Source organism: Bufo bufo, chromosome 4, assembly GCF_905171765.1.
Source record: "Bufo bufo chromosome 4, aBufBuf1.1, whole genome shotgun sequence".
Lineage (NCBI taxonomy): Eukaryota > Metazoa > Chordata > Amphibia > Anura > Bufonidae > Bufo > Bufo bufo.
Window position 1 is genome coordinate 358,455,971 of NC_053392.1, and position 21,344 is coordinate 358,477,314.

A 21,344-nucleotide genomic window follows, 5' to 3' on the forward strand; every position below is an offset into this window, starting at 1 on the left:
TCATTGTAGCAAGGTGCTACAATGATCCATCGCAGTATAAAGTGAAAAGGCCAGCAAGGTAACCCTCTTCTTGATGTAAGGGTGCCCCCTGCAGTCTGTTAAATTAACTGTGAGCCTGCAATCTGTAAAATAACCCCTTTCTGCCCTGAGTGTGGCAGGTAGGGGTTAAGTCACTTTTTTAATTAAAAAAAAAGTAAAATACATAAAAAATTTATAAAAAGGGAAGCAAAATTGTAATTTTTTTAAAGTTATAGTTATAATTACTAGTTTTAGCAATAGTATAGCAGATTACATACACATACATAGATATGTTTTACCCCACATTTTTATTCATAAAAAAATTAAATTAAATATATTTATTAGTTTTTTTTCAGCAAGAGTATAGTATACAAACATACACACATTTTTTTATTCCTTTTTGCTTACAAAATTATTATTTTTTAAATGTTTTGCTTTGAAATCTGTTGTAACAGAAAACAATTGATAAGGAAGGAAAATATACATATTATATATTAATATAATATGAATATTATATTCATAATTTGTTTAGTTTTTTTTTATATTATACCTGTCACCTAATGACACAATAGAAAGGTCTAAAGTGTCCTGTGAAACACTCTGGTAAACACTCAGGTAATGAAGCAGTTAAAAAAATACTCCCTCTGAAAGTCCCTATTCAAAAATGTGAACCATTTTATTTCTGAAGCTTGAATGTGTGTAAGCAGGGGGGATCCGTTTCATGCACATGAAACGGGGCCCGGTACTGTCACTGTACTTTATGTCAGGCCCCCGGTCAGAGCGCTCATCACAGCAGCATTCCATCAGGCCCCAGCGCTGCCCTGCTAGTAGTATTCACAAATTTGGGTGGAGCTTTACTAACATCGGTCAAGCTCTGCCCACCTGCATCCTACGTGAATGTACATGAAGTACAGTGACAGTGGCGGGCACCGTTACCAGTGAGTGAAGACTGGGGGGAAATTACTGTGGTCACTATAGGGAGATTACTGTAGGCTGTGGGGGGATGAATATTACTGAGGACACTATATGGATATTACCTGGGGGCAGTGGAAGGACATTACTGGGGGCATTATTATTATTGGGGAACATAGCAGGCGCTATAGGGGCCTTTTTGCTGGGGGAATTATGGGGGACATTACTATTACTGACGGCACTGTCAGGGGCATTATTAATACTGGTAGCACAACCAGTGAATTATTATTGCTGGGGCCACTATAAGGGAACATTTTAACTACTAGAACACTATAGTGTGCATTACAGGGGTCTAATAAATAAAGGAGTACTATAGGGGGGCATTAGACAGTAACCACTGAAGGTCTAATAGGGGACACTATAACTACTGGAGACACTATAAAGGTGGATAAATACTACTGGAGACACAACAGAGGGGGATCATTAATACTATAGAGAGCCTCATTACAGCTGGGTGCACTATGGTGGACATTATTATTGGGCACACTATGGAGGGCACTATCACTAACAGGGGAACTCTCAGGGAGCAGTATCATTATTGGAGGCATTGTAGGGGCACTATTACTAATAAGGGTACTCTGGGAAAGAATTATTGCTTTTGTTAGGACTTTTATATTTCTATAGGGACTAATCTGTATTGCAATATAATTTCTCCAGTATACTATTTGGCATCAGCAGGATAATATTGTTGTGGCAGCAGGGTGGGAGGATGATGATCATAGAAAAGTGAGGAACCTAAGATGTCTGTTTGGTAAACTATGCAGAGATGAGACGCAGCTGAATGAAGTCATCATGATCCAAAGTGAGAACATGATGAAAGAAAACATCTACATTAGAGGAGACATCACTTGTGAGGCACTGGATCTAATAGGTATTTGGTGCTGTATTCTCCTGTATGTTTGATAGTGTACCAAGTAAAACATATATTTAGTGCTAGCTGGTGTGTGTGTGTATTTGTGGGAGAGGAAGGGTGGATACTTCAAGAACATGGGACATATGCATTGGGGCTTGGGCCCCAGATCTTTTGAGACACTAGCAATGCCCCTGCTTCTTGGTATACACAGACACACTGTGTCTGTGCCACAGAGGCATTTAGTGTGTGTGGGGCTCGGGAAAGGAGGGAGGAGGTGTCCTGCACTTACATCCTCATTATCTCTGCTAGCTTAGAGGCAGCCATGGCTGCTCATTCTGGTGTCTTCTTATTAAAGTTAGTTAAGTGTGTTTGTTTTGGCTTGGGGGCTGTGGGAGAGTGTTAGTTTGAGTTAATTTTGAATTTGATGTTACTTAGTTCTGTTATCAATGGTGATGTGGCTGGGGGGCTTTGGTAGCTGGTATACACGCTGGGGAGGTGTTCATGGACTGTTGGTGTACATATTGGTGCTGGGAAAGGGTGGTGGCTAGGGTTGAGCAAACCTGAACTGTAAACTTCAGGTTCATACCGAACTTTTGGATTTTTGGACCCAGGACCCGAACATTTCAGTAAAAGTTCGGGTTCGGGTTCGGTGTTCGGCGCTTTCTTGGCGCTTTTTGAAAGGCTGCAGAGCAATCAACAAGCGTTTAACTCTGTGCACTTAGAAGCCATCACAGCCATGCCTACTAATGGCATGGCTGTTATTGGCCAGTGTAGTATGTGACCCAGCCTCTATATAAGCTGGAGTCACTTAGCGCTGCACGTCACTCTGCTGTGCTTAGGGTAGGGAGAGGATGCTGCTGGTGATTTCAGGGAGAGAATAGGAGAGAATCTTTGTTCAAAACGTGAATCTAACTCAGCTATCTACATACATTGTGTTGTGTAGGTGCAGGGCACAATTTTTTTTATCCTGCCCTGAGCCCAGTGACCGAAAAAAAAAACCTTTTATAAGTCAGTTAGGTGGGCGGCGGCGGTGGCCATTTTATGCAAGCTCAGTGCACCAGCACTGCATCTGAGCTTTTTGGACATTGAAATCCAAGCTTTAAAAACAGCACAAATAAATTATTTGTAAAAAAAAATAAAAAATTTTTTTTTTGCAATTTACAACATCTAGTGCATTTGCAGGCTTAGTCAGTGTGCAATTTAAGCTAGAAATACAGCCATAATTCAGCCATTTCTGGGTTTTTAAAAACACACTTTTTTGCCAAAAAACACTATTTTACAGATTTTAAAGTGTTAAATTCAAGTTTAATATATACAGCTTTCATATTCTGTTACTAAAAAAACACATTTTTTTTGCAATATACAACATCTGGATTAGTCAGTGTGCAATTTAAGCTAGAAATACAGACATAATTTTCTCGGTTTTAAAAACACACTTTTTTGCCAAAATCCACTATTTTTTTGGCCTTGCAGCATCAGCACGTGTGAAATTCAAGGGTTATATACTGCTGTCATATTTAGTTATTAAACAAACACGAGTTTGGGGAAAAAACCATTTCTTTTGCAGCCATTGCTGCATATGTCATTGTGAGATAAAGCCTTTACATAGTGTGGTTCTATTCACTTATTTGAAATAAATGGGCAAAATTCTTTAATAGCGGCCTTGTGTGGGTCAGGGCGTGTGAGATACACCCTTTATATACAGGTTTTCTATTCAGTTATTTGAAATACAGCCATTTTGTGCACAAATCTTTGATTGCTGCCTAGTGTGTGTCAGGGCGTGTGAGATACACCTTGTATATACAGGGGTTTGATTCTTTTATTAATAAAACACCTTTTTTTGTGCAAAATACAAAATGTTTCAGGCCTTGCAGCATCAAGACGTTTGAAATTCCAGGGTTATATACTGCTGTCATATTCAAATATATATATATATCACTTGTATAAAAAAAGAAGGGAGACACCGCGCTCAGCCTGATAAACCTGACCCTTATTAACCTCTCGTTCTGACCGTGTAAAACCTGTCCACCTCAATTAAAATAACAAGATTACCTTGGTTCTGATATGTAGAGTCAGGGGACCACCTTCTCTGGCGTTCCAATATACACGATTACTTCTGCACAGAGGCAAATAGCAGTAGATTATGCTGTATGGAGTTCGCCCCGGCCGGTAGCGAAACTCCGCTTGTAACTACGCTCACAAGGGGAGCTGGTGACGTCACCTATTGAGCTACGGGCTGCTGTAAGCACCAAGAAACCATCCTACGCATTTCGAGTAATGTGATACTCTTCGTCAGGGAATCAATCGAGTGCCCCCAGTAGCTTCCTTTTATTCTACCCGCTCATGATCTTAATTGGCTCCGAAATTCAACGATTTTAAAGTACATTCGATAATATTTAATCGAAACCAAATAACTCGATTCCTGCATTTAAACCATTCGGGACTAGTGTGTTCATGTTGAAAATCCATTGGGTTTCTTTTTTCGACATATTAGTCGCCTCCTCGTATGTCCATTTTAACAGTTTCTATCCCAAAAAAGGAGGATCCCTCAAATTTCCCATTATGCTTTGCTTTATAGTGTCAAATTTGCGTCAAAGGGATATAATATGAATAAGCTTTTGTAACAGAAAGATGAAATTAAATCTATGGAAAGGGAAAACCTTCCAAAAAATATAACGGTGGAAAAAATGTCACGGATACAACAAGAAAAAAAAGAAATAGAAAAAATCCCACCTATCATCATCCCGTACAACGCACAAACAAGAACCTTTAGGAATATCGTAAAACGTCACTGGGATATTTTAAAAGAGGATAAGACAATAGGACATCTATTTATTAATAATAAAAGAAGAAAGAACCCGCGCTGACCTTGTTCCTACCTATAAGATATACTACTAATGAAGCACTGGATATAGTAGACACTGCCCTAAACTTTCTGGTGTCTATTGTGGTACCTCTATTATCGTTAGTTTATACACAGTCACAACATGCGTTTTGTTCCAGGAACATATGGTGAATATTGCACAGTGATATAGTACTACTAAGATAGTCTGCTGTGGCAGGGCAGAGGTTAACACTTACTGTTATGTGCCCCGCTCAGTCCGTTCCTGCAGAAACCGCTGTTGTAGGTAGAGATGCTGGTAATCCTCTTCTCTTGTCCTGTTCTATCTTCAGCTTGCTTTGTATTGCGTGCGCAGCTCCGGCCGGTAGCTTGCGCGCGCACAGAGCAGCCGTTGTTAGGTTCGTTGTCCTGGAGACCTGCAGTGTGACGTCACACCTGAAGCTACGGAAGCCTCTAGGGTCCACAATTCCTCCGACGCGTTTCGGAATAGACGTATTCCTTCCTCAGGGATGACTGTAGAGCCTGTTCAGCCGATCTTTAAGCTTGCAGGTTTCCATGGAGACGCTTTTTTGTTTACAGGACAATAGAGCCGCAGTACAAAAAAACTACAAGGAGTATGGGGGGACATAGAAACAAAAAAGGAGCATATGCAGTTGTTATGTGATATATATAGTGTTATTATGGGTCCTTTTGATTCTTTTGAACTATTATTCCCCAAATTACCAGGTTCTATAGTGTGGTTGGGGTGTATATTAATTAGTATGGGGAGAGGGCCTGAATATTTGAATAGTCTTTTTATTGTTATTATTTTCTTACATAATAGTATCTTGTTACTTCATATATAGAGAAGTTATAGAAATGCGAACAATTCGATTTCTTGGTTCAGGCCTGTAGGGGCCAGGGTATTTAGGTTGTAGATCCACTCACTTTCTTTGCGGGACATTGCTTTTACTGTATATAGTCTCCTCCTCTGGGATCATGGCTCACTTGCTCTATACCTCCGAAGGATGAGCCCTCGAATTTGCCCTTATGTTTTTCCGAGAAGTGGCGTGATAGTGGATGGCCCACAAATTTTTTACTTATGTTTTTTACATGTTCCCATATCCGGACCTTTAGTTCGCGTTTTGTTCTCCCTACGTATACCTTCCCGCACGGGCACTTGATATAATAGATGACCCCCTTTGAAAAACAAGACAGGTGGTTTTTTATTTTGTATGAATTGTTTTCACTACTAATTTCCTTAATAATGTCTTTTTGTTTGGACGCAAGGCACGCCTTACATGTTCTACAGGGAAAAAAACCTTTTTTATCGTCTGGTATAGTGGCCTTTTTGTTTTTCCCTTTAGTTGTGGTTCTAATTGATGGGGCTATTAAATTTCCCAAATTTTTTGATTTTCTAAAGATAAATTTAGGAGCCTTTGGTAATTTCTCTCCAATGATTTTATCGTGCTTTAGGATGTCCCAATGTTTTTTTATTATTTTTCTGAACTGGTATTCTTTTTCATGATATTGGGTTATTATGGGTATATCAAAAACGCTGTTATCTTCTGGTGTGTTTTTTTCGCTATCTGAGATTGTGTCTTTCTTTTTTTCTTCTTTTTGGTGTTTCTGAATAAGTGATTGCCGTTCTATTTTCATAACTTCATTTTTTATTTCTTCTAGTTTGGTGGCATTGTACCCCTTTTCCAGGAATTTTTGCTGTAAATTAGTTGCCTCGTGTTCGAACCGTTCATTCAGGGTACAATTCCTCCGTAAGCGGATGTATTGGCTCCGTGGAATATTGATGAGCCAGACTGGAAGGTGGCAACTATCTAGAGCAATGAAGCCATTGCTGTCTGTAGGTTTTGTGTATGTTTGGGTTAGTATTTTGTTATTCAGAATTTTAATGGTTAAATCCAGGAAGTTGATTTCCTGGGTACTATAGGTGGACGTGAATTTTAAGTAAAAATCGTTTTTATTTATTTCATTTAAAAAAATTTGTAGGGACGGCATCCCCCCTTTCCATATAAAAACAATGTCGTCTATAAAGGGTTCTTTCTTCTTTTATTTCCAATACTAGGTCTTCTCCTATTCTGTGGGCAGAATCCCAGCAGCGACGGGGCCCACACATAGTCCTTTTGTGTGAGCTCACCTCCAACCCACCTCACCTAGACGGCAGCGCGAGTCTTTATCCATTGCTTTTGCTTATCTATTTATTAATGATCCAGCGTTTGTATACAAAAAAGCGGCCAATATCGGGAACATAATTGCACCCATGAAATAATGTGCTGCCATAATGAACAGTAAAAAAGAAAATGACAAGCATAGGTTAAAAGGATTTTTTCCATGCAAAAAATGCATGGTGTGTAAAAAATCGCTGAAAAATACTATCAAAATGAATCGAATAACAAACGAGGACGGCACCTATGAATATAAAATTCGGGACTATATAACATGTAGCACCAAAGGAGTTATTTATGCAATAAAGTGTCCATGGGAAAAGCTATATATTGGGCGTACAAAGAGACAATTAAAAAAACAATTGAGTGAGCATATATATAATATAAATAAAAAATCAGAAGGGCATCCTCTTTCAAGACACTATAAAGCAAAGCATAATGAGAAATTCGAGGGATCCTCCTTTTTTGGGATAGAAACAGTTCAAATGGACATACGAGGAGGCGACTTTATTAAAAATATGTCGAAAAAATAAACCCAATGGATTTTCAACATATACACACTATTCCCGAATGGTTTAAATGCAGAAATCAAGTTATTTGATTTTGATTAAATATTATCGAATGTACTTAAAATCGTCGAATTTCTGATGCCGGAGCCAATTAAGATCATGAGCGGGTAGAATAAAAGGAAGCTACTGGGGGCACTCGATTGATTCCCTGACGAAGAGTATCGCATTACTCAAAACGCGTAGGAAGGGTTCTTGGTGCTTACAGCAGCCTGTAGCTCAATAGGTGATGTCACCAGCTCCCCTTGTGAGCGTGAGCGTAGGTACAAGCGGAGTTTCGCTACCAGCCGGGGCGAACTCCATACAGCCTAATCTACCTGCTATTTGCCTCTGTGCAGAAGAAATCATGTATATTGGAACGCCAGAGAAGGTGGTCCCCTGACTCTACATATCAGAACCAAGGTAATCTTGTTATTTTAACTGAGGTGGACAGGTTTTACACGGTCAGAACGAGAGGTTAATAAGGGTCAGGTTTATCAGGCTGAGTGCGGTGTCTCCCTTCTTCTCCTATACAAGTGATTTGTTTAACCTCTTAACAGTTATTGCAGAGCTGTTTTTGACACTGCTGCTTATCCATTGTAATTAGCGCCGGTGGTGTATCCTTGTTTCTCTATGTTTTGCTGTCATATTCAGTTATTAACCTAACACCCATTTGGGCAAAAAAAAAGTTTATTTGCCAGCCTTTGCTGCAGATGTCACCCTTTATATATTTGGGTTATATTCAGATATTTGAAATACCACCATTTTGTGCACAAATCTTTAATTGCGGCCTAGTGTGGGTCAGGGCGTGTGAGATACACCCTGTATATACAGGGCTTATTTTCTCCTATTAATAAAACATCCTTTTTTGGGCAAAATACACAATTTTTCAGGCCTTGCAGCATCAAGACATTTGAAATTCCAGGGTTATATACTGCTGTCATATTCAGTTATTAAACAAACACCCGTTTAGGCAAAAAAGAATTGTTGGCAGCCATTGCTGCAGATGTCATTGTGAGATACACCCTTTATATATTTGGGTTATATTCAGGTATTTGAAATACTGCCATTTTGTGCACAAATCTTTAATTGCGGCCTAGTGTTGGTCAGGGCATCTGAGATACACTCTTTATATACAGGTGTTCTATTCAGTTATTTTAAATACAGCCATTTTGGGCAGAAGTCTTTAATTGTGGCCTAGTGTTGGTCAGGGCGTCTGAGATACACTCTTTATATACAGGTGTTCTATTCAGTTATTTGAAATACAGCCATTTTGGGCACAAATCTTTTATTGCGGCCTAGTGTGTGTCACGGCATGTGAGATACACCCTTTAAATACAGGGCATCTATTCAGGTATTTGAAATACAGCCATTTTGGGCAAACAAATTTAATTGAGGCCTAGTCTGGTTCAGGGCGTGTGAGATACACCCTGTACATACTGTCGTTCTATTCTACTATTAATTAAAAACCCATTTAGGGCAAGATCCTAAATTTGAGATATATGAGGAGAGCGTCAAATAAGGGACATGGCCGAGGTCGTGGTGCTGCTGGTGGAGCTCCTGTTGCAGGGAGAGGACGTGGTCGATCTGTACCAGCTACACGCACAAGTGAAACCCCTTCCTCAGGTGCGAGTAGGCGACAGAACCTGCAGCGGTATTTGGTCGGGCCTAATGCGGCTCTACAAATGGTGAGGCCTGAACAAATACAGGCGATAGTAGATTGGGTTGCTGACAGTGTCTCCAGTTCCTTCACATTGTCTCCCACCCAGTCTCATGCTGAAAGACCACAGTTGGCACCTGCAGCCGATGTCCATCAGTCTTTCACCTCACCCCCTTGCAAATCAGCCAAGCAGTCTGAGCCCCAAGTCATGCAGCAGTCTCTTCTGCTTTTTAATGACTCTGTTAGCAGGGTTTCCCAGGGCCATCCACCTAGCCCTGCCCCAGTAGTGGAAGAGATGCCCAACCACTTATCTTTTAAGATGAGTACATGGGAGGACCATCGCAGCACGTCTCGGATGATGACGAAACACATGTGCCAACTGCTGGGGCTTTCGAAAGTGTGCAGACGAAAAGGAGGGCAGGGGTGAAGACTGGGTGGAAGATGATGTGGAAGACGATGAGGTCCTCGACCCCACATGGAATCAAGGTCATGCGAGTGACCGATGTAGTTCGGAGGAAGAGGCGGTGTTCGCACAGAGCCACCAGCACAGCAGAAGAGGGAGCATGGTGCAAAAGTGGAGTGGCCGTCCTCTAGACAGTACACCTGCTACTGCCCACTGTGCACAGGGACCGAGCACACCAAAGCCATCTCCAAGGAGTTCCCTGGCGTGGCAGTTCTTCAGATAATGTGCTGACGACAAGACATGAGTAGTTTGCACGCTGTGCAATCAGAGCCTGAAGCGAGGCATAAACGTTCTCAACCTGAGCACAACCTGCATGACCAGTCATTTAAGTGCAAAGCATGAGCTGCAGTGGAGTAGTCACCTCAAAAACCAACAAAGGTCTCTGGCTCCTCCTGCTTCCTCTTCTGCTGCAGTCTCGGCCTCTTCATCCACCTCTGGAGTGACAGTGCCACCTGCCACCCCGCAAACAGAGGATCTTCCAGCAACACCACCACCTGGATTACCAAGCATCTCCACAATGTCCCACGGAAGCGTTCAGCTCTCCATCTCCCAAACGCTGGAGAGGAAGAGGAAGTACCCCCCTACCCACCCGCGATCACTAGCCCTGAATGCCAGCATTTCTAAATTACTGGCCTTTGAAATGCTGTCATTCCGTCTGGTGGAGACGGATAGTTTTAAAGACCTTATGGCGGTGGCTGTCCCACAGTGCGTCGTGCCCAGCCGCCACTACTTTTCCAGGCGAGCCATCCCTTCCCTGCGCAACAAAGTTGAGGACAAAATCAGGTGTGCACTGCGCAATGCCATCTGTGGCAAGGTGCACTTCACTACGGATACGTGGACCAGTATGCACGGTCAGGGACGTTATATCTCCATAACAGCACACTGGGTAAATGCAGTGGCGGCTGGGCCTGAGGTGGATAGCAGTTTGGCGCATATCCTTCCACCTCCTACTCTTCTCCCTCATCCTCTACCAGCTCCTCATCCGGTCAGCGTAACACATTCACCACCAACCTCAGCACAGCCAGGGGTAAACGACAGCAGGCAGTTTTAAAACTTATCTGTTTAGGGGACAAACCCCACACCGCGCAGGAGCTGTGGAGTGAGCCTCAAGTCCGGCCTGGTAGTGTGCGATAATGAGCGAAATCTCGTAGCAGCTCTGGGACTAGCCAGTTTGACGCATATCCCTTGCCTGGCACATGTGCTGAATTTGGTGGTGCAGAGATTCCTTAAAAATTACCCCGATATGTCACAGCTGCTGCTTTCGGCGTTCTCACCCTGCTGCTGCTCGCCTGTCAGCGCTGCAGCGTAACTTTGGCCTTCCCGCTCACTGCCTCATATGCGACGTGCCCACAAGGTAGAACTCCTCCTTGCACATGCTGGCCAGTCTGTGCGAGCAGCAGCAGGCGATAGTGGAGTTTCAGCTGCAGCACGCACGGTGAATCGCTCGGCGGAACAGCACCACTTCACCACCAATAACTGGGCCTCCATGCGAGACCTGTGTTCCTTGTTGCGCTGTTTTGAGTACTCCACCAACATGGCCAGTCCCGATAACATGTTCTCAGCATTACTATCCCACTTCTATGCCTCCTTGAAAAAACGCTGATGGCGATGATAGAAGAGGATGTGGCACAGGAGGAGGAGCAGGAAGAAGGATCATTTCGTAGGGTTTCCGGCCAGTCATTCCCAAGTGGCTCCGAGGGTGGGTTCCTGCACCCACAAACGCCAGGTACACAATTGTCCAGCCAGGGCACAGTTCTGGAGGATGACGGGGTGGAGGAGGAGGAGATGAAGGAGGAGGAACCATGTTCACATCAGGGTGGCACCGAGACCAGCTCATTGCCATCACTGGTGCGTGGCTGGGGGGATACAGAGGACACAGACGATACACCTCACACAGAGGACAGCTTTTTGTTGCCTCTGGGCAGCCTGGTACACATGAGCGATTACATGCTGCAGTGTCTCCGCAACGACCGCCGAGTTGCCCACATTCTAACTCGTGATGATTACTGGGTGGCCACGCTACTGGATCCAAGTTACAAGGACAATGTACCATCCTTAATTCCGTCACTGGAGCGTGATCGTAAAATGTGCGAGTACAAGCGCACACTGGTAGACGCGCTGCTCGTGGCATTCCCACCTGACAGCATGTGCACAGTGGAAGCACAAAGCGAAGGCAGAGGAAGAGGTCGCCAATGCAGCTGGGGCACCGCCAGCACCTCAGAAGGCAGGGTTAGCATGGCCGAAATGTGGAAAAGCTTTGTCAGCACGCCACAACAACTAGCACCACCAGCTGATATGGAACGTCTTAGCAGGAGGCAGCATTTCACCAACATGGTGGAGCAGTATGTGTGCACACGCCTACATGTACTGAATGACGGGTCTGCCCTTTTCAACTTCTGGGTCTCCAAATTGGGCACATGGCCTGAGCTTGCCCTTTACGCCTTGGAGGAGCTAGCCTGCCCTGCAGCCAGTGTATTATCTGAACGTGTGTTTAGCACGGCAGGGGGCATCATCACATACAAGCGCAGTCGCCTGTCCACAGCCAATGTGGACAAGCTCACGTTCATTAAAATGAACCAGGCATGGATCCCACAGGACTTGTCCGCACCTTGTGCAGAATAGACATGTCTACCGGCACTAACCAGCCATTGTTATACTGCAGCGCAATTGCTTTATCTTGTATTTTGGATATTTCACACTCTTTTGGAGTGTACTTTAATTTTAAAAAATAAAATTAAAACCAAAAACATGTGTTGGCTACCTCGTCCTCCTCCACCACCGCTTTTTACCTACACCGCTACGTCCACCGCCTCCTCAAACTCCTACTCCATATGGAACTTCACCTCATAAATAAAAATATAAATTTTTATTTGTACGTATTTTATTTTATGTCATTTCACTACTTTGTCAGTTACATTTTTGGGTGAAATTCACCAATTTTTGGGTGTGAATTACCACTGCTATACCTACAGTTGTAGCATCGCTAGGGCTCCCACTGGAATCGCGTGAGCGTAGAGCGATATCCTGTTTCAATACAGCTACAAAGCACGTAACGAAAATACTAAAAAAATTCAGGGTGCAATTTGCATTTGTCAACAGCAGGTGGCGCATGGAACTGCCATTTCACATGTTAAAATTTGAACGGAACAAAATAATGAATGAATAGTTCCCTGTGTATGTGATCACTATCGCGCAGGGCAAAAACGTTGTAGAGGAGACTGACCGCTCCACACTTCCATAACTAATTTCCCCATCTCTTTTGCCCTACCCGCTCTCCACTGTCCTAAGTTCACTGCGACAAGCGATACCTGCACAGAAACCAGTCCACACATCAGCGGCATCCAAAGGTGAAGACATGGGCATGGGTAATAGCGACCAGTGTATTTGTGTACAGTGGGACGCCACTGTGGACACTGTAATACGCTGGTCCGCGACCCATATTGAATTACCACTTCTATGGGGAATATGATAATTGTAAAGATCTCATCACTACACCTACTGTATTGCTCTCAAATTACAGTGCAGGCTTGCGCTAGACAAGTCATTGATATTGTGACCAACTGGGTATAACCTCCAAGGTCATTGTGTGGAATATAAGAACATTGAACAGACTGTGTTGCAACCTATAGATTCAACATTTTTGCTCTGCGCTATAGTGATCACATACAGGAGGATCGGGCATAGTGTAGTGTTATTATGTACTTTAGTTCGACACTGCCATTTACTGGCCTTGTTGTGTATTGCAGTTACAGTTTGGAGAGAAGTAGGAGAACTCGCGCTTCGTAACTAACGATATGCGAAAAATAGGAGCGCTGGCGATGCTACATCTGTAGTAGACAGGTTAAAAAAAAAAATTGTCAGTTACATTTTCCAGTGAAATTCACAATTTCTTGGGTGTGATGTACCACTGCTATACTTACTAGACTGAAAGAAATAAAAATAAAAAATTGTCAGCTTTATTTTCTGTTGAAATTCAACAATTTTTGGGTGTGAAGTACCACTGCTATACCTAGTAGATCGATAAAAAAAATATAAAAAAATTGTCAGTTACATTTTCTGGTGAAATTCACCAATTTTTGGGTGTGATGTACCACTGCTATACCTAGTAGAACAAAAAAAAATAAAAAATTGTCAGTTTTATTTTCTGTTGAATTCAACAATTTTTGGGTGTGAAGTACCACTGCTATACCTAGTAGATCGGTAAAAAGATATAAATAAATTGTCAGTTACATTTTCTGGCGAAATTCACCAATTTTTGGGTGTGATGTACTACTGCTATACCGAGTAGACAGGTTAAAAAAAAAAATTGTCTGTTACATTTTTGGGTGAAATTTACAAATTTTGGGGTGTAACTCTACCTAGTTGACAGCTTAATAAATTTCAATAATTTTTATTTTACATTTTAGGGTGACAATAAACAATTTTTTTTCTGTCATAGACCCCTGCTCTACCAAGTAGACAGGTGAATAAATTTCAGTAATTTTTCTGTTACATTCTTGGGTTGACATTATACAATTTTAGACGTGAATAAACCCCTGCTCTGCATAGGTGACAGGGAATTAAATTTCTGAAATGCTTCTTTAATTGATGCGCGCCACCTCCTTTGATTCAATGCTTAAACTTGAACAAGTTGTACCACATTTGCACCTCAATAGCTTTTCCCACATTTCCACTTTACTCTTTTGGCCCACATTTGGGCTTCTGTAATTTGTCCCACATTTGCGCCTCAATAGCTTTTCCCACATTTCCGCTCGATCCCAAATTTTTTTTAATACATTTATCTCTCTTAAATTTGGTTTCTTTTTCTCACGCTCCCTCTCCGGCGTGGAACCCTGATTCGCCGATAACCGTGATCAATATGGTAGGCTCAGAAAAGAACATCAAAAGTTGATAGAGAAGATATCGAAATGGACCTCTACATAGGTGACAGAAACATAAATTTAAAAAAATCGTCAATTACATTGTCAGGTGACATTTTTCAAATTTTGCCGGATAGAAACCCCTGCTCTGCATAGTTGACAGGGAATAAAATTTAATAAATTCTTTATTAATTAATGAGCGCCACATCCTTTCATTGAACGCTTAAACTTTAAAAAGTTGTCCCACTTTTACGCTTTAATAATTTGTCCCATAATTCCGCTCTATAATTTTACATTTGAAAAAATGAATCCTCCCTTGGATGTGGTCTCTCTTTCTCATGCTCCCTCTCCGGCGTGGAACCCTGATTCCCCGCCAACCGTGATCACCATATAAGTGCATATAAGAACATCGAAAGTTGATAGAGCAGATATCAAATTGGATCGTGAACATCACAGGAACGTGCGACATGGTGGGGCAGTAAGTGTGCACACGCCTACACGAACTGACTGACAGGGGTCAGCCCCTGCAACTTTAGAGTCTCCAAATTGGGCACATGGCCTGAGCTTGACCTTTACCCTTTGGAGGTTCTGGTCTGCCCTGCAGCCAGTGTATTGTCTGAACGTGTGTTTAGCACGACTGGAGGGGGTTATCACAGGTTATATTTCCCAATGTTTTGGGGTGTACCCTGATTTAAAAAAATAAAAATAAATGTAAAAGAAAAGAGCAGTGTAGGCTACCTCCTCCTCCTCCACTGCCGCTTCCACCTACACCGCCACATCCACCACCTCCTCAACCTCCTACTCCATATGGACCTGGTCCTCCTAGATCAAGATTATTATTTTTTATTTTTACGTATTTTATGTTATTTAAAGTCATTTCCCTATCCACATTTGTTTGCAGAAAACTTGCCATGCTCTTAACCACATTTTGATGACATTTGCAGCCCTCTAGCCCTTTCCATGACATTTTTTCAGACATTTTAGTGTTCAAAAGTTTGGCTCCCTATTGACTTTAATGGGGTTCGGGTTCGGGGTCAAGTTCGGGTCAAGTTCGGGTCCAGAACTCGAACTTTTTTCTGAAGTTCGGCCGAACCCATCGAACCCGAACATCCAGGTGTCTGCTCAACTCTAGTGGTGGCTATTGCTGGACACAGAGGGTGATGGTGATAGACGGTTAGGGAGTAAGTGACTATATATGGTATGTCCACGGTGGACCCTCTAAATTCCCATCCTGCATAGGCTACCAGCTGACTTGAGCAGCCAATGGCTATTGGTGCTTTGGAAAGGGAAGGGGAGGAACACTGTGGAGAGGGAGAAGATCTGCCATTATTGTGCTATGTTTGCTTTTCAGCACAGTCAGAAGCACATCCAGCAGGAAATTAATTTTAATTTAAACTGTTTCATCACATGGATTTCATTAGAATAAGAACATTAAAACAAGTAATTTATATTTAATAATTTGGGGGCATAAGTTAATTTGTACAGGTTGGGGAGTCCGCACAGGTTGTAGACGCTGCAGGTTTGTGTAGTGATCAGTGGAAACGTACTACAATGCCCACTGGCTATATATGTCCTATCTGCACATGCCCCATGCAGATAGCATGTATATAAATGGTCAGGCAGCACTTTAATTCAGCAGGAGCAGGTCGTGTCCCGGCTGTGGGACATAGCAGGGACCCTTAGGAGAACACAGGAGTGCTTCATTACCGTTCTTGCCTACTCCTATGCTGGGAGGAGAGCACTGCACGAGCGCAGGGGTGAGAGCAGGAAGAGGCAGAACTGCTTCCTTTGTTAGTCCTGGTGGTCACGTGACCGCCGGTGGTGTCTGGGGCAGGAGCAGAGCTCCAGGGTCTAAGGAGACCCTGATCAGCTCTGCCTGTGTGTAATGCCGCCACAGGGGGCTGTTTTCCTCTATAACTAGGGCTACTGTGCATGCCCCAGTTACAGTGGAAACAGTGAAAAAAAAAGTCAGTGTCCTCCAGAGGTCTTTTAATGAACTCCTGCAGGACATATTATGTGCCAAAAATAAATTAAAATATAAGTAAAAAAAATTAAATAAAAATGCAGTCCCTAATAAAAACCATCACCATAGTCACCCTGTTCACTCAAACATATACGTGTTATATATGAAAACGATCATCACAAAATAGGGAACCCATTGCAATAATTCCTTTTTGTGTCCGTTTTAAAATTTATAAAATAAAAAGCTATAATATAAAAATACTTTTTAAAAATAATTAGTGGTTTTCCTCCAAACTAAACCTAGAAAAAGTAAAAGAAAATCTCTAAAAACAACCTTCTAATAAAAAGTACTAACTGTCAAATAAATTAAATCGCAAAAATGATTGTGGTAGTCAAGCAAATAAAAAAGCTACCACGTGCACAAAATCACAAAAAGTTACCTTGACATTCAGTCATGAAAGTGTTAAATTATCTACATTGAGTATCGCAAAGGCTTCATTCAGTGGGACACTACTAGTGGCCAGTACCTCTTCCCACTTTATCTTGCTTGCTACTTTCTCACTGAGTGTTTTTTCTACCTCATATTTTTTCTCCTGTTAAGTCGATGTTTAATGGTATTTTCTGGCACTTACCATTTGATTGAACACTAGGTACACTCAGTATATGTAGCTTATTAGTAGCATGTGATTGTGATATGGTGCCATTACAGGTTTTGTCCATCAGGTGTCCCCACTGTGTCCCCACTGTTCTTTTTCATCGAAGATGACTGTGGATATTGTAAGCTAGTTTAGCTAGTTTATGAATAAATCAAAGTCAACCAAAGCTTACTTATGTTCAAATTAAAATTGATTAACTTTAATTTGACCATAATTCAGCCTAGATGATTGTTCAGGGGAAGACAGGAAGGACTGAAGGTTGTTAATGAACAGCATCAAACTACTTACTAATTATTGTCATACATGCAGGCTTCAGAAGAAAGACATTTGAAACATTTTTAATAAAAACTAATTGTGGAAATCCTTTTAGGCCATTGTGCCCAAATATGCCCATATTCCATAACTATGATATTAAATAGTATTACTAGGCATTTAAACTGAACTGTACAGCAAACCATTTGTAATACATTAGATCAGGACAGGTGACTGGATATAAATACTAGAGATTCACCTGTATGGGCTGCTGTTACTATATAATAGGGCTGAATTACCTTCTTTGTATTGGTTGAATTTGTTAAGTCCACCATAAAAAAGATCCTGGAAGTAGTCAAGGAGACCTGAGAGAAGGGAACATATATTTTAAGTGGAGTGTTTAAAATGCCCCCCCCTCCTAATACATTTTTAATAAATGCACACTGTCACTTATTCAATACTTTTGTTATCCCTTTCAAGACTGGCCGATTTTCCATTTTTTTGGTTTTTGTCTTTTACTCCCAGCTCTCCCAAAGCCATAACTTTTTTCATGCACATAGCCATATGAGGATTTTTTGGCGTGACAAGATGCACTTTCTAATGGCACCATTTATGAAAAAATTACAAAATGGGATGAAATTGGAAAAAAAATGGAATTCCGCAACAGTTTTTTGGGTTTAGTTTTTATGGGGTTCCCTATTTGGTAAAACAGTTAGTTTCATTCTCCAGGTCAGTATGACATACATATTTTTTCTTGCGTTTGTTTTTTATACCAAAAAAAATAACTTGATAAAAATTTTTTTTTTCTTTTTGTTGCCATATTCTGACCTCTATAAAGTTTTTGCAGTTATGTGTATAGAGCTGTCTGAGGGCTCATTTTTTAGCAGGGTGATCTTTACGTTTTAATGATTAGAGTGTACATGACTTTTTGATCACTTTTTATCAAATTTGTGGAAGGAGAATTCAGCAAAAAATGGCTAATTGGCAATTTTTTTTTTCTATTTCACCGTTTTCCATATGGGATAAATATTTAATATTTCAAAAGTATGGGCATTTTTGCACTCGTCAATATCATTTAAGTTTATTTTTTATGTTTTTTTTTTTTCATTTTGGGGAAAGGAGGGTGATTAGAATTTTTACATTTTGTAAATTTTTTTCACTTATAAGAACCTTTTTTTTAAATTTTTTGACACTTTTTTTTTATAGTACCCAAGCAATATAACAAGCAATCATTGGGTTAATATTCTCATAGACTCCAATGCATTAGCATTGGAGTCTATGTGAATTTTACTGTGTTTCTATCGAGTCCTACTACAGGCAAGAGGTCTATAGAAATTACTATGCAGCAGCCTCCTGTCACACAGGAGTACAGGGGATGTTGCGAACATGCTCCAGATCTCCCGATCTCCACCGAAAAGAGCCAGAGCATACACAGAAGAACGCACTTCTGAGTTTTCATGTGCTCAGATACCGTAGTCAGATACCTCCGGTCGTGGACATTAGCTGTTTCATACAGCAGGCACCCGGCAGCTATGGTGCCCACTGCTTGCGAGCAGGCACCATTTTTACATGCCTGACCGCCGACATATTTTTACATGGCACAGGCGGGAAAGGGGTTAATATAATTAACCAGGTATTAGGGCATTTGTTTGCTACAATTCTCTGATCCAGACTTCATTCCAGCTTGTTAAATTCTCAGCATCCTTGAGGAGCATTATGCGTTATATCCATAAACAGCTGTCCATGATTTGGGTTGGGGGCTCAGCCCTCATACTGTAGTTATAGCAACAAGCCTCCAAGATTTTAACTAAACCGATGGAGAAACAGGGGACATGGAGGGCATAAGAAAAGTACAGTGCAGATGCCAGTAACAGTATGCATTAAAGATAATACAAGCAAACTAAATAGAAAATATACTTTTTACCTTAAACTTGTTATAAATGAAAATTGCCCATTTTGACTAATTGAGAAATACTTTAGTGAAAAAGATGACTTCTTTTGTGTTTTAATTAACGGTTATAAAACAGCCAATTACCTTTTCCAAAGTCAGTGAGTCTATCAGTCCCCTCATAGGCAAGATTGAGGAAATACTGATAAAGATCTGTTGGAAAGAGACAGATTTGTTTGTATGCAGGCTCTTATCTAGCTGGAGAAGCTGTGATAATATAACTGCTAACATAACTGCTAAAAACCAGTTGGTTCAGCATTTTAACACATGCTAAGCCAGAAAAGTTCTAAATGCTGACAATAATATGGCTAAAAGTAATTGAATGCTTAAAAAAGAATTAAAGAAAAGATAATGTATACGCTTATGGTGTAGTGACTACTGCCATTAAGCAAAATGTTTTTGACCAATTTTTATTTGGAAGAATCCTGGCATTCATGCTGGAAACCCGACAGACCCCATTATAGTGAATAGGATCCAGCAGGCCTTGGCAGTGTCCGGCTATGCCAGATATGACAATTCCAGTATTTTATTCCTCTGCTGTAACAAAATACCAGAATGCTTGTCGCATGTGTGGACATAACCTTGGATAGCTTGATTCAGAGTGCCCCAAGAATTTTACATCCTATCCAGCTCCATTTTGCTTGTTAATTTCTAAACTCTCTTCCACTCTGCTATAAGTTGGTTATTTTGAGTAATATAGTTAAGACAAAATGAGCTACTAATTAAAACACTTACTTTATGCCTATTCGCAAAAACAAAACAAAAAAACTATAAAATCAAAATGCATATAGGACAATTGCTATTTAAAATGGTAAATTCTGCTAATGTTATTTCCATTGATTTCTTTGAGACTGTACTGACTGTCCGGTTTTACGGGGAACAATAGGAAATACCATAAAGTGATAAAAAGTAGCATCACTCATGTATTCGATTCAGCATCACCTATTCAGTTCTCTGCACAAGGCTTTGTGACCACTGCAGTTATTCACTAGCCTCAGGGGTACCAGGTAAAAAAAAAAGCCCTGGTATGGGGAAAAAATGCAGCAGCACTGGATAAGATGGGTGAATAATGCTGCTTTTATCATTTTTTTGTATTTCCTACACTACCACTGTCCCTTTTTTCATTAAAACTAGACAACTCCTTTAAAATGATCGGTAGTAGTGAAAAAAATCAAAAGCAGGCGGCACTGCCGAGTGTCACAACTAAATGCATTGGGTCCTCTAACCCCTGTCCCTTTCAAACACAAAAAGTGGTGCACAGCCCAAAATTAGATGTAATATTAATACAGCGAGGAGAATACAGAAAAGGCGGCACTCACCAGTGCTGGTAACAAAATCCTTTATTCGTCCAGTAAATTATTAGGGAAGGAGCATACGGTGACAGTACACACAGAAAAGATACGTGGCGACAGTCGTTCCGCGCTAATTCGCTCTTCGTCTGGCCACTGACTTCATTGCGCTCTCCACGCAATATATAAAGTCATTGCGTCTGGTTAGGCTACTTTCACACTTGCGTTCAGAGCGGATCCATCTGGGGTCTGCCCAGACGGATCTGCTCATATAATGCAGACTTGGGATCCGTTCAGAACGGATCCGTCTGTATTATATTGTAGAAAAAATTCTAAGTGTGAAAGTAGCTTCAGACGGATCCGTCCAGACTTTACATTGAAAGTCAATGGGGGACGGATCCGTTTGAAAATTGAGCCATATAGTGTCAAATTCAAACGGATCCGTCCTTATTGACTTACATTGTAAGTCTGGACGGATCCGTTTGCCTCTGCACGGCCAGGCGGACACCCGAACGCTGCAAGCAGCGTTCAGGTGTCCGCTTGCTGAGCGGAGAGGAGGCTGAACGCTACCAGACTGATGCATTCTGAGCGGATCCGCATCCACTCAGAATGCATTGGTAGCTGGACGGATGCGTTCGGGGCCGCTTGTGAGACTCTTCAAACGGAGCTCACAAGCGGAACCCCGACGCTAGTGTGAAAGTAGCCTTACCTAGACACTTTTCCTGTCTAACATCCCAAGTACAAACAACATAAAATGAATAAAACCAAGCACGCTGGAACAGGTAAGTTCTAAATGAATGCACTCAAATCGTTTCTGTCATTGAGTCCCAGGGGATCTAAAGCATCGGCTTTTATTATCCACTTGG

The 21,344-nt window shown here is 41.5% G+C and overlaps 1 protein-coding gene across 1 annotated transcript in view; it reads right to left on the reverse strand.

Annotated features, from left to right (window-relative positions):
* The window catches only part of LOC120999212 (titin homolog), a 946,165-nt gene that overhangs the window by 19,586 nt on the left and 905,235 nt on the right, over positions 1-21,344 (reverse strand). The window contains exons 92-93 of the mRNA XM_040430085.1: positions 19,277-19,342; positions 17,541-17,606 (exon numbers count right to left, since the gene is read on the reverse strand). Of these exons, the coding sequence (XP_040286019.1) occupies positions 17,541-17,606; positions 19,277-19,342 (132 nt within the window). The remainder of the gene's footprint in view (positions 1-17,540; positions 17,607-19,276; positions 19,343-21,344) is intronic.